This window comes from Perca fluviatilis, chromosome 8 (assembly GCF_010015445.1).
Source record: "Perca fluviatilis chromosome 8, GENO_Pfluv_1.0, whole genome shotgun sequence".
Lineage (NCBI taxonomy): Eukaryota > Metazoa > Chordata > Actinopteri > Perciformes > Percidae > Perca > Perca fluviatilis.
In genome coordinates, this window is record NC_053119.1 from 33177403 (window position 1) to 33193195 (window position 15793).

At 41.6% G+C, this 15793-nt stretch overlaps 1 protein-coding gene across 1 annotated transcript in view; it reads left to right on the forward strand.

Moving 5' to 3' along the window:
* The window catches only part of jph3b (junctophilin 3b), a 75451-nt gene that overhangs the window by 22743 nt on the left and 36915 nt on the right, over positions 1–15793 (forward strand). Inside the window, exons 2-3 of the mRNA XM_039808976.1 lie at positions 4688–5174; positions 7521–7886. Of these exons, the coding sequence (XP_039664910.1) occupies positions 4688–5174; positions 7521–7886 (853 nt within the window). The remainder of the gene's footprint in view (positions 1–4687; positions 5175–7520; positions 7887–15793) is intronic.

The following is a 15793-nucleotide window of genomic DNA, read 5'->3' on the forward strand; positions in this document are numbered from 1 at the left end:
TATGTACACCTGGCTTGACATAGCTTCACCTTCTTATTCTGGCTCGGCAAACGTGCAACCGATTAAGCCACGATGAGCGGATCACACTAAGTCAAGCTGCGCTTTTTCAGTTATCCTGGATTTCTTCATTCTGCTTTTGTGCAACAGGCCCCTGGATTGTTGTTTTGGAAGAATAAGGTAATGGGAAACTACTATAGGCAAACCATGGGTGTATTATATTAGAGGCGACTCAGTTTACACTTGCTGCCATAGCAACGGTAGTGCAGAGACAATGACCTGCGTCATGTCCATGGTCATGTCCGATAGTGTATTTTTATTTTACCGATGAGCTCACTATACAGAGAACTCCCCGATATAGTGAGTAGGGAGTAGGGAATGAGTGCATGTTTCCAGACACAGCCACTGTGTCTACTAACACTTAGGTAGCTATACAACTGTAGAGTGTAGTTTCATTCAATATTTTACAAATAGGGGGACAAATGCATGTCAAATCCTCTGTGGGACTTTACTAAAACTGTATAACATTTCAAAATTTTCCTTGATTCCTATGCAAAATGTTTATTGGGATAAGTGACATCTGTAGTTTTACCCTCACTCGTGAACAAGACCGAGATACTTGAACTCCATGGGGGCAGCAACCTGATCCCCAACTGGAGAGAGAAATCTACAATTTTTTGGCAGAGAACCTGATAAGGTTAGCTACCGAATTCGGCTTTTAGGCACCGACTGAATTACCTCCATAGTATCGAGCCTCGAAAAATGCCTCGTCATTCAACACCAAATTTCAATACCTAAGGAGCAAATCTCACCAGTGTCAGTGAGCCAATAAGCATGTAGCATGCTTCTACCAAGATCTAATAATGCTGCTGATTGGCTGTCTAGTGTTACAAAACTCTACTTTACACACAGAGACAGGGCTCAGAGACAGGGTAGGAGCTGAACATTTTAACAAAAAGATTTGAAATTTAGTTTTTGCTGAAAATGAATTTAATGAAATTGGTATTGAGAAAAAGAAGTATCGTTTAGGAACCAGTATCGAAGTCAAGGAATTGGTGTCGGTACCTGTATCAAACATTTCTGAGCGGTACCCAGCCCTAGAACCTGACCTGGAGATGCTGACTCTCTTCTGCTGGCTGTAAAACGAATTGCCTCCCACGCGGATAATAACGTTTACTTAAACTTAACCTGACCACTTCACTTCTGTCCTTTCCCCGGCCCTGTCCTTCCCCTGGCTGCGGCCTGAAATCCTATCCATGAAGAACAACCCTTGTGTCTAACACTGAAAACTAGGGCTGGGTACCAAATTCAATACTTTTAAAGTATCAAGTATCGAAAAATGTCTCGTCATTCAATACCCAATTTCAATACCTAATGAGTAAATCTCATCAGCATCAGTGAGCCAATAAGCATGCAGCATGCTTCTACCAAGATCTAATAATGCTGCTGATTGGCTGCCTAACGTTACACGTCGTAGAGACACGCAGGTTAAAACTCTACGTTATGCACAGAGACGGCTCACGCAGTAGGAGCTGAAAAATAAATAAAAAGATTTGTGCCGTAATGTTTAATGTTCCAATTTCTTTTCTTTTTTTTTTTATAAAATTGCTATTGAAAAAAGTATTGTTTAGGAACCGGTATCAAAGTCACGGTATTGGTATCAGTACCGGTATCGAAACGTTTTTTAACGATACCCAGTCCTACTGAAAACGTGTTTGACTCCCGCACTACCCCCCACAGGACCCTTTTTTGCACTTAGTATACAAAAAATCAACATACATACAGTTTTATTGTTTACAGAAAATGAATAATTGCCCTGTTGGACGTCAGTCAAACTGCAACTTAAAGTAACGGTTCATCATTTTTGGAAATATGCTTATTCGATTTCTTACCAAGAGTTAGGTGAAAGGATTGATACCAATCACTTCTGCATGGTGAATATGAAGCTACAGCTAGCAGCGGGTTAGCTTACAAAGGTAACAAAATCCGCCTATCAGCACCTCTAAAGCTCACTGATTTATACTGCAATTAGTCAGGGTTTTTCTTCATTTTAAACATCAACAACAAACAAACAACTTTTCAGTAATCTTATGACCAGAAATATGACCTGTAGCAGACAGGTGATTTTTTTTCCTGCACTGTCAGCAGAAACACTGTCACACAGAAGCACAGGTGATGTTCTGTCTCTGGATATTCAGGACTGTCTCTCTTTTGGGTATTGGTCTCACTCTTCTGTTCAAGCATGCTGGCGGTCATTTAATAAAATTGGTAATCTTGTCACACTGTTGCACTTGTGTGTGTGTGTGTGTGTTCTTTGATCTGTCTGTCATATGGTCGTACAGCTGTGTGCTGACATGATTACAAAGGCCTGGCCAGATGTGCCGGCCAGCTGTCTATGACACAGACTGTTTTTGTTTATGTATGTGTGTATGAGCCATAAAAGGCAGCATATTGTTCTAATGCCAAGGGCAGGTTCAGAAACACCACCACTTCTCACTCAAGTTTTTCAACAGCACTGTGGATGTGCTTGTCGTGCCTGTGTGAGTGTGTCTTAGATCTTAAGCAAGAATCCTATTGGCTTCTAACATTGGCTACATTCAGCACTTCCCACTTCACTGACACTTGAGCCCACAAGGGAAATGTTTGTGTGTGTTTGCGATAGAGACGTGGTTGCAGTCCTTATATGGCCATGTAGTTTGGTTAGAGCGAGTGCGTTTGCTACAGAATGAATCAGAGTGCTGTTACATCAGGGGTACGGGCAGGCAGGATGGATCACTTGCAATCCTATTGGAACACACGCTTCCGTTTGAGTCTGTGTGTGCGAGAGAGAGAGAGAGAGAGAGAGAGAGAGAGAGAGAGAGAGAGAGAGGAATGACAGAAACACACATACTCAGATGGCCTACTTTTCAGAAACATAGGGATGTAAGGACTATTATGCAGCAGTGAGTGCGGGTAGTGCAGAGACATGGTGTGAATGAATGGAGAGGATGGACAGAAAAGAGGAAGTTACTCCCATGTACAGTACTCAACTTAGTACTTTGTCAAATTATTTTATATTAAATATGATTATACACATCACAGAGAGGAAGTGGAGTACTCTGATACTGCTGTTAAATTATTGCAGTTTTATACAGGTCAAAAAACATCTTTTGTCAATAAGAATCACCATGCATAAAAAAGGAAAGGACATGTAATGCTATACTTTTCGTCTAGGCATGGCCAGATTAACCTGTTAGGGTGCACAGGGGCAACAATTTTGCTGTTTTCACATTTCAAATAGGTCTCATGTCTACCAGAGATTCCATTAGAGAAAATAATTGACCAATCACAGCTTAGTGGGAGGGATCAAAAATGGAAAGTTCATCTTCCTTCCTAGTTAGCCAGCTACCCACCAAATTTACGTCTCTTGCACTGCATGGGAGACCCGGAAGGTCCCATAGAAAAGCTCAGGTAGGCAGCTGTGCGCTGTTCTTTAATAGAGGTGAGGTGGTAAACCAGCCGTACATTTGCCAAACCAACTACTCCTCCTCCTTGAGGTCTTGTAAAACCGAAAAGCACTGTTTGAAAACACTTATGATAAAGCACAAGTCTCACCTTTGTGTCGCCTGTCCAAGTTTTCATCTTCTTCGCCCCATTGTGGTGTGCCAAGCCGTAATGGGGTTATTACTGCCACCCTGAGGCCAGATTTATGCTTTATCGGTTTTACAAGATTACGCACCCACACAAACGGCCGAATGCCTGATCCTTACGCCTGGCAGAGATAATAATCCCCACTCTAACAAGAAATCTACTACCATGCACACAATGTCAGGCTGAATAAATGAAGTGTAATGAAATTGCAATTTAGACTGATTATCAGGCTGAAACAAAAAAAGGGCCACAACATGAGTCATAATGCTCAGCTGATATTGAAATTACCAAAAGCCAAGTGATACAATGCAAACCTGGGGGTTTTGGCGCCTTTTAAAGTCTGGGGGCCCTGCGGCAGTTGCCCATTTTTAGTTTGTTTGGTAATCAAGCTTTGTATCCGGCAACTGTGGAGATAAGACTTTTGTTTCCCTTCTGTGCAATGCAAGATGGTAGTTAGCTCTTGAGATAGTGACCAGTGATTGTACACTACACTTAGTAGTCTCACTTTGCCAAACCTTCCTCCACAGCGCTGCGGAGGAGGGCCTGGCTAGTCCACACACCATTCCGGGATGCTCTGGTTTATTGGCATTTCTTTAAACCAATCACAATCGTCATGGGCGGCGCTAAGCACCGGGCAGCGCCACGGTGCCGCTGCAAAATAGCCTCGGGAAGGAACTTGTTTTGGTGGAACGTTGTACGTTCAAAAGATCTTTTAGTCGTGCAACAGATTGGACAGATAGTCTAACTATCTGTCTCGATTTACCCTGCAGAGATCTAAGGAGCAGTTAACAATAGTCCTCATAAATCAACCGGAGTTTAAAATTCCAACACAAAGAAAGCGTAAGGTACCTGACATCCGGCTGAAAAGAGTGAAATCCGGCGCAATTTCTGGCAGCACTCTGTAAGGCTATTTTTCATCTAAGATTTCTGTTGTTGTAGTCATCCTGTGTAGCCTATGCAGCACCAATTTTAAAATCCAGATAAATAATCAGACCACAGCTACTACAGAGAAAATATTTATGTAGAATTGGTATTGGTAATTGTTTTCCTCTCTTGTTAGGAACATTCCAAGGCCAGTGGGTTGGCGGGATGCGGCATGGCTACGGAGTTCGCCAGAGTGTCCCATATGGCATGGCGGCCGTCATCCGCTCCCCACTCCGTACTTCCATAAACTCTCTCCGCTCCGGTTCGGAGCACAGCAATGGTACAGCTCTGCTGGACCGGACCGGGGCGGTGGTTCCTGGTCCTCCTCCTGTTCCTGGCACTTTGACCACCAGCGTCTCCATGTGCAGCACGGGCAGCAGCGGCAGCAGCCCCGCTGTGTCTCGGGGAGGTTTTGTGCTGACGGCACACAGCGAGGCTGAGCTGCTGAAGGGTAAGAGAAAAGGCGGGCTGTTCCGGAGATCCATCCTGTCTGGGCTCAAGCTGAGGAAGTCAGAGTCCAGGAGCTCCCTGGCCTCCCAGAGGTCCAAACAGAGTTCGTTCAGGAGCGAGGCTGGGATGAGTACTGTGTCCTCTGCTGCATCTGATATCAACTCCACAATCAGGTAATAACAGGAGTAGATGATGGAGGGGGTGGGGTGTGCAAGCTTTACTGCAGATCAGTAGAGGAATGGTCAGGTTTTCCAACTGAAAAGTTGTTTAGGCTGGTGGCAAGTGTCTTTTTTTATTTATTTTTACGAGGGCCCGGGTTGGGCCAAACACAGACTAATGGCAGCATTAAGGTTGCGCCCGATAGTTTCTGTGATAACAGAATTCTAAATAAGAATTCTAAATAAGAATTTAAAAAGCTATATAAAGACTACATAAAGATTTGAAAATATGACTACGTCTAGTTTCCAACCGTTTTAAAAACATCTTAAAATATATTAAAAATAATTCCCAGTGGCTTAGGCCTGGTGGGGGCAATTTAGGGTTGCCCCCACCCCCACCAGGCTTGCAATACACTGGGGGAAACACTGTTGGTCTACTAGTTAGTGAGTTGGTTATCTTCAAACTGAAGGTCTAGAAGAAAATCACAAGGATACAATGAAAGTCTTGGTCTTAGTCTACCGCTCGGGCTCGGGTTGGGTATCCATCCTCTAGTTGGTTGGGGTGGTGGATGGGTCAAACACAGGACTTTCACCCAGGGGACCGGGGATCGTGTCACGTTTCCTAAACCTAACCGTCGCTTTCTTCTTTTACTGAACCCAACCGTCCCGTTCTTCTTTTCCTAAACAACCGTCCCGTTCTTGTCCTGTGTCCCGTTATTGTTTTCCTAAACCCAACCGTCCCGTTGTTCTTTTCCTAAACCCAACCGTCCCGTTCTCGTCCCGCATCCCGTTATTGTTTTCCTAAACTCAACCGTCCCACTGTTGTCCCGCGTGTCATGGAAACGTAAGCCCACCCACAACCTTTTCCTTAACTTAAGGGGCCGTGTTCATTTCACTGAATTCTTCCGTAGGCCCATCACGTAATTTCCGGTGATCCATGTTCATTTCACGGAATTCTTCCGAGGGCCCATCATGGAATTTTTTGTGATTCCGTGAAACTGCCACAGATTTTGAGTTAAGGGGCCGTGCTCATTTTACGGAATTCTGTGAGATCAGGTTGGCTGGGTACTGGGTAAGGAAAGGCTGTTTCATTCATCATGTGATGAATCAATTGTGTACCATTGGAAACACTAAAATTCCAAGTACACTGGATTGAGGTGACTTATTTTTAAAGGAACCAATTACTAGAGGACAAGAGTCAGCAGCTCTCAACCTTGTTTGTTGGCAAAGTGGCTGTCAGCAGCTTATCAGGTCTGATTAGTTATTGGCAAGGCTGATAAGGAGAGAAACCTCTAGGTCCCCCCCCCCCTTCTACAGCTGTAAACATGTACAAAAAAGCCTCTGAGGGCTCATATATGTATGCAAGATAAAATACAACATTTATAATTCATTTGTATGTAATGTATTGCAATTAATCAATTACTTACTTATGTGTTAGATATTCTTATAATTGTACCATATTATAGCAATATTTATTATGCTGGGCCAGTAAAAACATACTAAAGGGAAGTAGAGATCTAATTAATGGGCTAGAGGAGACAAGATAAAAAAACAAGCCTATGTGAATCCTAGTTGAGCAAGACATTTATTATTTCCTACAACTAAAAGTATTAGGAATGGTTCAACATTTTGGTGAATGACCTAACTTTCTTTCTTTCTTTCTTTCCAAGTGACGAATGATATCGATCTCATGTCTGTGTACTAAGTATGTAGACTTGAGTGAGGACATTGTTAGCCTATCTTAGTATAAAGACTGTATTATTGGTCAACCTGTTGCACACTCCTTTCAAAAAATCCACAAGAAGAGCATGCTCAGACTTGCTAATGGCATCTCTTCTGACTTCACCATGAATGGTTGAATAAATAATGAATACCAACTTCTGCTTTCTAACAGGTGATTTAGAGTCCCTTCATTTAGATACAACAGGCTTAAGAACTCTATTCTTGTAAAGAAAAACCGACCATACCTGGCAAACCACTTACCATCTCCAACAGAAAACACTGTTCACAAACTGCACCACACAGCTTTGATGTAGTCCAGCCTTTACTTCCGTGACGAATGTGCATCACTTTGTAACACACGTTATAATGCTCGCCTAGCTGCTAGCGTGGCACGCCCTCAAACTCTGCTTCTGACTGGCTTGTAGTGCTGACCTAGTTACTGCGCGTGTGCAACTCCCGTTAAAATTTCCAACTGGAAACTCTGACTTCATTGCCATTGGCGTACAGTGCTCTTTCTGTCACACTACGGTATCATAACTTACCTGCTAGCTAAACATGTTTTGTTCTCAAAGTTATATAGTATTTAGGATTATTGATTGAGCACACTTGTCAAACCAATGTAACCTTTCACCTTTCCAGTCTTGGAGATGCAGATGCAGAGTTGGCCGTTGCAGATGACGATGTGGATGCCACGGCAACAGAGACCTACTGCGGGGAGTGGAAGAACGACAAGCGGACAGGATTCGGTGTGAGTCGGCGGTCTGATGGGCTGCAGTACGAGGGGGAGTGGCTTAGCAACAAACGCCACGGCTACGGCTGCACCACGTTTCCTGATGGCACAAAAGAGGAAGGGAAGTACAAACAGAACATCTTGGTGAGCGGCAAAAGGAAGAACCTGATCCCTCTCCGGGCCAGTAAGATCAGAGAGAAGGTGGACCGAGCCGTGGAGGGAGCACAGAAAGCAGCCGACATTGCCCAGCAGAAGGCTGAGATCGCCTTGTCCAGGTAATGGCTTAATGCTGTTTTGTAGATGAGTTGTATGTCTGTCTTTCTTGTGTTTGTCATTTACCTCCATTCCTTAGGTTAAAGTAAAAGGTCAGAAGCAAAAGAAAAGCTAGTTCATCAGGGTCGGTTCTAGCCTGCTATATAAGGGTGGGCTGGTAGAAAAAATAGCCGCACTGGTAACCCAAAGGCATAGGATTTGGTTCAAGATATGTGGGGAGGCATATAAAGTGGGGGCTCAGGGGGTCCTCCCCCATTTTTAGCATTAAACACTTAATTTCCTGCATTCTGGTGAATTTTCATGCACCTATTTCACATTTGTTCTGCATAAATTCATGCTGTAAATGTCTTTATTTATGTAAAGGAAAACACAGAGGACAATTGAAATTATAAAAACATACTAGAATATAATGAAGTAATTAATGAAGGCATTAGTAGATTATCAAGTCAACACACATAGACATAATTTACTCCTCCCTCCTGGCCTCGTAGTTCATGACTAATGTATGATCCAAATTGACAAAGGCCTTAAAGTCCCTGAAAAACTATTTTCTCATTAGCTTTTTACGATGAGGGATGGCAACACATTCTCACTCCCATCGCGTACAGTATAGACGCTAGGGCATGTGCCTTTGGCATTGTTAGTGATGCCAAAGGTCTCCTTTAGCGTCATATCTAAACACGCTTGTTCCAGACTCTTGGCGTCACTTTTGACGCTTTGGGTTGGGACGTACGTTTAACTGACATGCGGCACAAGCAGGGGACAGTTAGGTTTGGGAAAAGATTGTGGGTGGGGTTATAAAATGTACGTTTCAGTGACACATGGGACAACAACGGAACACAAACCCCGGTCTCCTGGGTGAAAGTCCTGTGTTGTTTGACCCATCCACCACCCCAACCAACCTCCCTACGCAGCATTTCGGGCATTCATACTACTCGCTACTGTTGTTGGTCTTAATACTACGTCATCTTTTTAAAATGTTATTATTTTGGGCATTGCAGGCCTTTTATTTTTATAGGACAGATGAAGGCATTAAAGGGGAGAGAGAGGGGGAATGACATGCAGCAAAGGGCTTCAGGTTGGAGTTGAACCCGCGGCCGCTTCGTCGAGGAGGAAACCTCTATATATGGGCGCCCGCTCTACCAACTGAGCAATCCGGGGGCCGAGACAGGAGCAATCATGATCATATGATTCTCTTGCCAGTAAATGGCTGCTGAGCCATTCCCTTTAATGAACAGTATTCGTATAGACCTAGTTTTGTACTGATCTGAAAGTAACTAAGTATCTAAACTAGGAACATAATGAATATTCTACTGAACTGAAGACGGTCAGAATCAGTGCGAAATGTTGCCGTGGCATGAACTGTGATACCTTCACTTACTAATATACACAGGAAGTGCACTTGAAGGGTGATGTGATCACTTAGGTTAGAAAAAAGTGAATGAACTACATAGTCAGTGGCTTCGAATCCTTAAACGGAACTAAACGTAATGATTCAAATCAGCAAATTGATTCAATCTCACTCTCTGTTTATGTCTTGTATCTCTCTTTCTTTGTATTTTACCAGTGTCCACAACCATACTGATGACTCCATGTATCTGAGTCATTAGGGGAGGGTTGGCTCTACATGTAAACACTTGGATGGCCCCATTCCGCATTATAATTGAGATCAATGACAGATTAAGAACAGGATTAAGGTTAAGGTGGAAGTAGGGTTAAGGAGGTTGTGGTACAAGTGAAACAGCTAGCGAAGCGAGACCGTAAGGAGCTGTTAAGACTCTGATGAAGCTGCTCACCTGAATGGAAATGAGAGCCTGCTCTCATTATAACTCTGCTCATCGAACTTAAACATCAAGCACAGTTGGGGTTGTGATGTTAATGGGCGTGCCCTGACCTTGTTTACAACAGCTAGAAACTTTGGGACAGTAATATAAGGCAACAATTTTTGTTTTTCAGCTCAGGACTTAGACTTATTAATTAGATTTCCTAGGACCTCATGGATACACATCAATACTCTTGTCATGTGGGGAACCATCAGAAGTAGGCCCATGACCCATTTTGGTCCCAGACCTTGTTTCAAGGGACCCAGTTAGAGGGCCATGGATACAGTAATTCTGTGGCAGTACTTGCTGTCCAAACTTCTTTTTTTAACCATCATTTGTAGATTGGGGTTTCTAACGGCAACGTTTGGAAAAGAAAATGTAACAAGGTGAAACATTTGGATAATGACTTCAATCCAGGGATACAAGCAAGCAATTTGGCTTCACAGGAATCCCATTCCACAGTGAAATTTATATTAACTAAAAGATGGTTTGCCAGAGCCAGTTCTGAAAAGTAATACTGCAGGTCACAAGTACAATGTCTATTTTAGATTGCCAATGGCTGTAGGCCTATTGGTATAAACAGTATTATCCCTGATACCATAGCAACAGCCTTGAGTATTTCAAATCTGAGAAAAGTGACTTGATATGATGTATTTTAACACATAGGTAAGAAAAAGGTAGAAAGTTAGAAAACCATGCTTGAATAGACGGTTGTTGGTGTGGTGTATTTTTTGGCTGGACCAGAGGACTAGCCCTACAACCTCAAAACTCTGCCCCGCTGTCCTTCTGTCAGTGAGTGATGAAGTTCCACCATTGGTTCGAGTGAGTGTGATGACGTCAGTGTTGGTGTTTCCCCACTGGCCATTGCCTTTTCGAAATGTATTTATGCCACACAGGCTTTTACCTCCGATATCGCCCACGCACAGGCAGAGTAGGCTACATGCCGATGAACAAGTAAGCCTATAATAAACAATCACAAACAGCAGTGACACAAGGCTGGGCAGGTTTTGATATTTCATCATATAAAAATTGAGGGGAATTGAAACTCCAGGAGAACAGCAAATCAAAAGGGTTGGAAAGCAGTGGATACATATTTGATCATTTATCAGCTAGATCTAGATATAGATATAGGAAAATTGAAAGAGTACCAGTGCTTGGTATCAGAAAATACATGAAGTTCAGTACACATAGTATTAAAAATGAAAATGTAGAACTTCTGCATCCCTAAAAATATATATTTAAAGAAATAGTTTGACATTTGGGGAAATACACTACACTTTCTTGCTGAGAGTTCAATGAAGAAAATGATACAACATTCATATCTGTACTCTAAATATGAAGCTACAGCCAATGCAATTAGCTTAGCCTAGATTAATTGACTGAAAGCAGCAGGAAACACCGAAACACCTCCGAAGCTCACTAGTTAATAGGTTACTTCCTGTTTGTTTGCTCAATCCAAAATGTAAAAAACACAAGTTGGGTTTTTACACAGTTTCATGCTAACTGTGTCCCCACTGCTTCCAGTCTAGCTAAGCTAATCTAAGCTAAACATCTCCTCTAATGCATTCTCATTCTCAGCATGAAAGCAAATATGTGTATAGGTCAAAATGGCTAACTATTTCTTCGAGGTGCTGGTCATTGGCAGGTTTACCATACAGATTACAGCTTAAAGACAGTTTGTCTTGATGGACTTGACTTAAAAACAAAAAGAAAATTACTTAAACCAAATGTTTGATTAGGACTTATAATACAGTGGCAAAAAGTCATTGCATTGTAAAGGAGCCTAGGCTATGTATTCTTTGTTGCCTTGGAAATGAGATCTGCAAGAATTTCTTTCTCCATTTGGGTTTTTTGTGTGATTTTTTTTATTTTTTTTTGCCTCATGTTGTACAACAGATGTCCAGTCCTGCAAAGAAAACATTGCAGGACTAGTAGTGACAATGAGTTTGTGAGTGAACCGGTTGTCGGAAATGGGTTAGGTTTACTATCTGATGAGCAGTTGACCTTAAAACAGATTAATAATGTTACACACTGACATCATGGTCAATAACTGTAACTTACATGTATCCTTTGTATATGTAGTCCCATATATCTTTGTGTTGCATGTATTCAAGAGTAGATCACCATTTTTTTGTGTCAAAACTTGGATGGACAAGAGTGTGACTAAGAAATGGTGTGAGATAGAAAAGACACAGATAAAGATAGTGTAAAAGTAGGAGTTAGAGAGAAAAAGCCAATAAGAAAGTGAGTCTGAAAAAGTAAGAGGGAGTGAGAGTAATTTCCGCATTATGCCAACAAAGGCAGGCATGAGAGAGAGCAGAGAGGCTGAACTAGAGGCACACACACACACACACACACACACACACACACACACACACACACACACACACACACACACACACACACACACACACACACACACACACACACACACACACAGGCAAGAGGATTCATGAGTTGAATCACTAAAGATCCAATCCTATCAGTCCTGATGAAAGTCTTCTGCTGAGAGCTGTATGACCACAGCTTGCTGCTGCTGCTCCTAACACATTGCACACTGTTGATGAGTCACTCAGATAGAGAAAGAAAGAAATGTAGACAAAATAAAATTCACATCAGTCACTGGGTTGTCATGACGGTGATTAGATCTCTCCCTTCTTGTATGATTCCACATTTTTAAGTTGGGACAGACCTGCAATGAACAGATAATAACATCAAGCATAACTAGAAATACCCTGATGAATGGACCAAAACGTTGTCACATGTAATCCTAATGCCAGTGTTGGGAAAGTTCACTTTCTACATGAACTAGTTCAAAGTTCAGTTCACAAATTTTAAAATGAACTAGTTCAGTTCATAGTTCATACTTCAAAATTTTGAACTAAGTTCACAGTTCCAAAAATCAACTAGTTCATAGTTCTTTTTTTCCATATGTTGCTTCAGTTCAATGTGCCGTTTCAGATTTGCTGTGGATGTGACTGAAGTGCGGACTTTCTTTTGGGCAAAGTTTGCACAGAAATGTACGATTTTTCCCATCCTCACTGACCTTGTCATAAAACTCGTTTAAATGATCATACGACGCCTCCTTGCTGCTTTGTCGGCTACATGCTGCTGTCGACACCATGCTGCTTTTTGTTTTGATGATGCATGCGGCTATGCAACACTGGTGGCTGGTGTTGCCAGATTGGGTGTTTTTTCCGCTATGTATTAAGCCCTGTTTATGGTGTGTTTTAGCCGGGTTTTCGCCTGCAAGGCTCTATAGAAATCTGGCACCCTATTGAACGAGGTTAAACTGAGAGAGCGTGCCGTTCACAGACACCAGAATGAACGAGTTCACAGTAACGTTCATCAGGCAGTAATACAGTACGTTCAGTTCATGTTCGCCCAAAATATGAACGAGTTCATGAACTATTGTTCAATGAACGCGTTCAGGCACAACACTGCCTAATGCTAATAGAAGCGGTACGTTTTGTTAGGTTGTATCTGAAATACAGTGGACCGTCAATTTAAATATAGTGTAATACCAGTGCTTTCACAGTTTGAGCCCGTCAGCCAATTATAATTCAATTAAATTCAATTTTATTGTCATTGACACAATGTGCAGTCAAATAACAAAATGTAGGTCAATGGCTTCCAACAAACAGTGCGGGTGGTGGGCACATACACACTAGATTAAAAAAAACACAATATTATTAACATTATCAACATTATTTACAGACTCAGAATTATTGATACACTCTGCAAGTGAGGTAAGATGTATCTAAGGAGCAGGAAGAAAATAGGAACAAGGAACAGGACAGCAGATGGGATTATAAACGTGCAAATATTGTAAATGTACTCGTGCAAGTAGCATAGCAAATGGAAATATAAACATATAAAAGTATGCAGTAACAGGGAGAGGATGGGGCGCTGGGGAGAGAGTTGATATTTTGATGGGTAAGAGAATCTTGGATGTGAGCATGTGTGTATGTGTGAAGTAGGGTTTGGGGGGGGGGTTAGTTTAAAGGGGAGGGTGGTTGTATGTGGGTAAGTAAAGTTCAGCGGGTAGGTATCAAAAGATATGGTAATATCCCTCATAGATTTCAACAGAGCATCATGGCTAAAGGGTGTCAAAATTCACTTACCCTGGTTCACGAATTATATTTTTCAGTTGGAGAATTGAAATATACAGTAAAACAAAACATATCCAGAAGAAAATTTGCTTTTTTGTTGTGCATTAGTTTTTAATGTGAGCTATAGTGGTATTCATCAGAATGAGTGCTACAGGAATTCATGACCTCAGACTTGTGGATAATATGGTTTGCTCGCATTTTGGCAGGAAAAACGAGTATACAACAAAATATATAGTTTTCATACAGACTTTTGTATACATTATATATTCTAGTGTATTATCATATTTTGTTTAACATGTGCAAATATAATTTTTTTTTACCTCAACCTCAAACCAGATAAAGACTTGCGCCCCCCCTGTGATCTTTGCTGCCCCCCCTGGGGGTGCCCGGACCCCGGGTTGGGAACCACTGCTGCAGATAATGATATTAACTAACTTCTTCGTTATTATATCTGTTGATGTTGAATTTTCCCCTATGGATGCATTAACTGTTATAAATAAACTGTATTTATCAGCCATTTTCAATGCTTTCATTCTTACCAAGTTTTTTGTAGATGAGGAAATCATTTAAAGTTTCATCCCTGTGATTAGAACCAGAAATTAGTCCGACACGTTTGTAAAACATGTCAGACAATTTTGAAGTTGTCGACGGGCATCATTTTTGCTGTTTTCCACTGCTTCCTGTCTTTGTGGTAGGCTAGGCTAAACCCATTTTGGACCTATGCATATAGAGAGGTGAAATTGATATTGATCTTTTTTTTGATATGACGAAAACAAGCACTTATTCTTTTAAAGGTGATACCTATAACATTTTACTTTAGCTATCAAAATATAATTTTTACATTAATTGTGATACTTTTATTAGTTAATTATTGGAAAGAAATGGTCAAGATATTCACCAAAGCATTTTGCTGACAGGAGTTGTGTTTCTTAAATGTACAACCACATTTCCCATAGCCTCTGGTAAGGTGATCTGCATTGTATACAGTAACTATATATTTGCCTCCAAATTAACATGCCAGCGATTTATTGATGTTAAGACTCTTCAAACTGTATTATTTATTAGTTTCACCTGGCTGTCAGTTGTCTTTGGCTGTCAAACTGTTGCTTCTTTGTCAGTCTGACGGTTTACATCTGTCTCTCTGTCTCTTTGTCTATTATCCAGTGGCTGTGTCTCTCTTTGTTTCAACAATCATTGGCCGCCTGTCTGGGAGAAGTTTATATGTCTTTGTTTTACTCTGTCCCCTGATATCTCCTTGAAGTTTTTGCCTGAAAACCATTTAATGCCTACCATACCCTAGAAGACTTTGTACAGAGTTTGAAAAGACTAAAGTCTGGCACCATCTCACGTCTAAAGACAATCATCTCACATCTAATGTTAAAGACTGTCATAATATGTAAAGACTGGAGAGCTTGCAGGGTTGCAAATTGCAAGACTACAACTAGATTTGTTTTGAAAAATTTAACTAAGCTAGCTAGCTACTGCAAGCGTTAGCTAGTAACTTCAGGGAGAGTTTGCCGATTTTCTGTTCTGCTCATAGACTGTTAATATTAATGGACAACGCATCCGGTTCGGCGAAGTGCTGCAAATGCTGAAGTGCCTTAAACCTGCATTCTATCTGAATTCCAGCAGGGGGCGACACGTGCGGTTGCAAAAGGAGGTCGGTTTCTGTAGAAGTCTATGAGAAAGTGACCCACTTCTCACTTGATTTATTACCTCAGTAAACATTTTTATAATGAGTTTATGGTCTCAATCGCTAGTTTTAAGTCTTCTGCAAGACAGAATGATGTTAATTTTTTGAATTATGGTCTCGTTGATTTTAAAATCGGCGATAAAGCAGGGGGTGTTTTAGGGCGGGGCTATGATGTGATTGCCAGTGAAAGTGTGTAACGTAGAGTGTAAGCAGCTCCTCCCTCACTCCACCCTCTTGTCTAAAATGGTCACATCCGCAACTAGGATGGCTGTGCCCGTAAT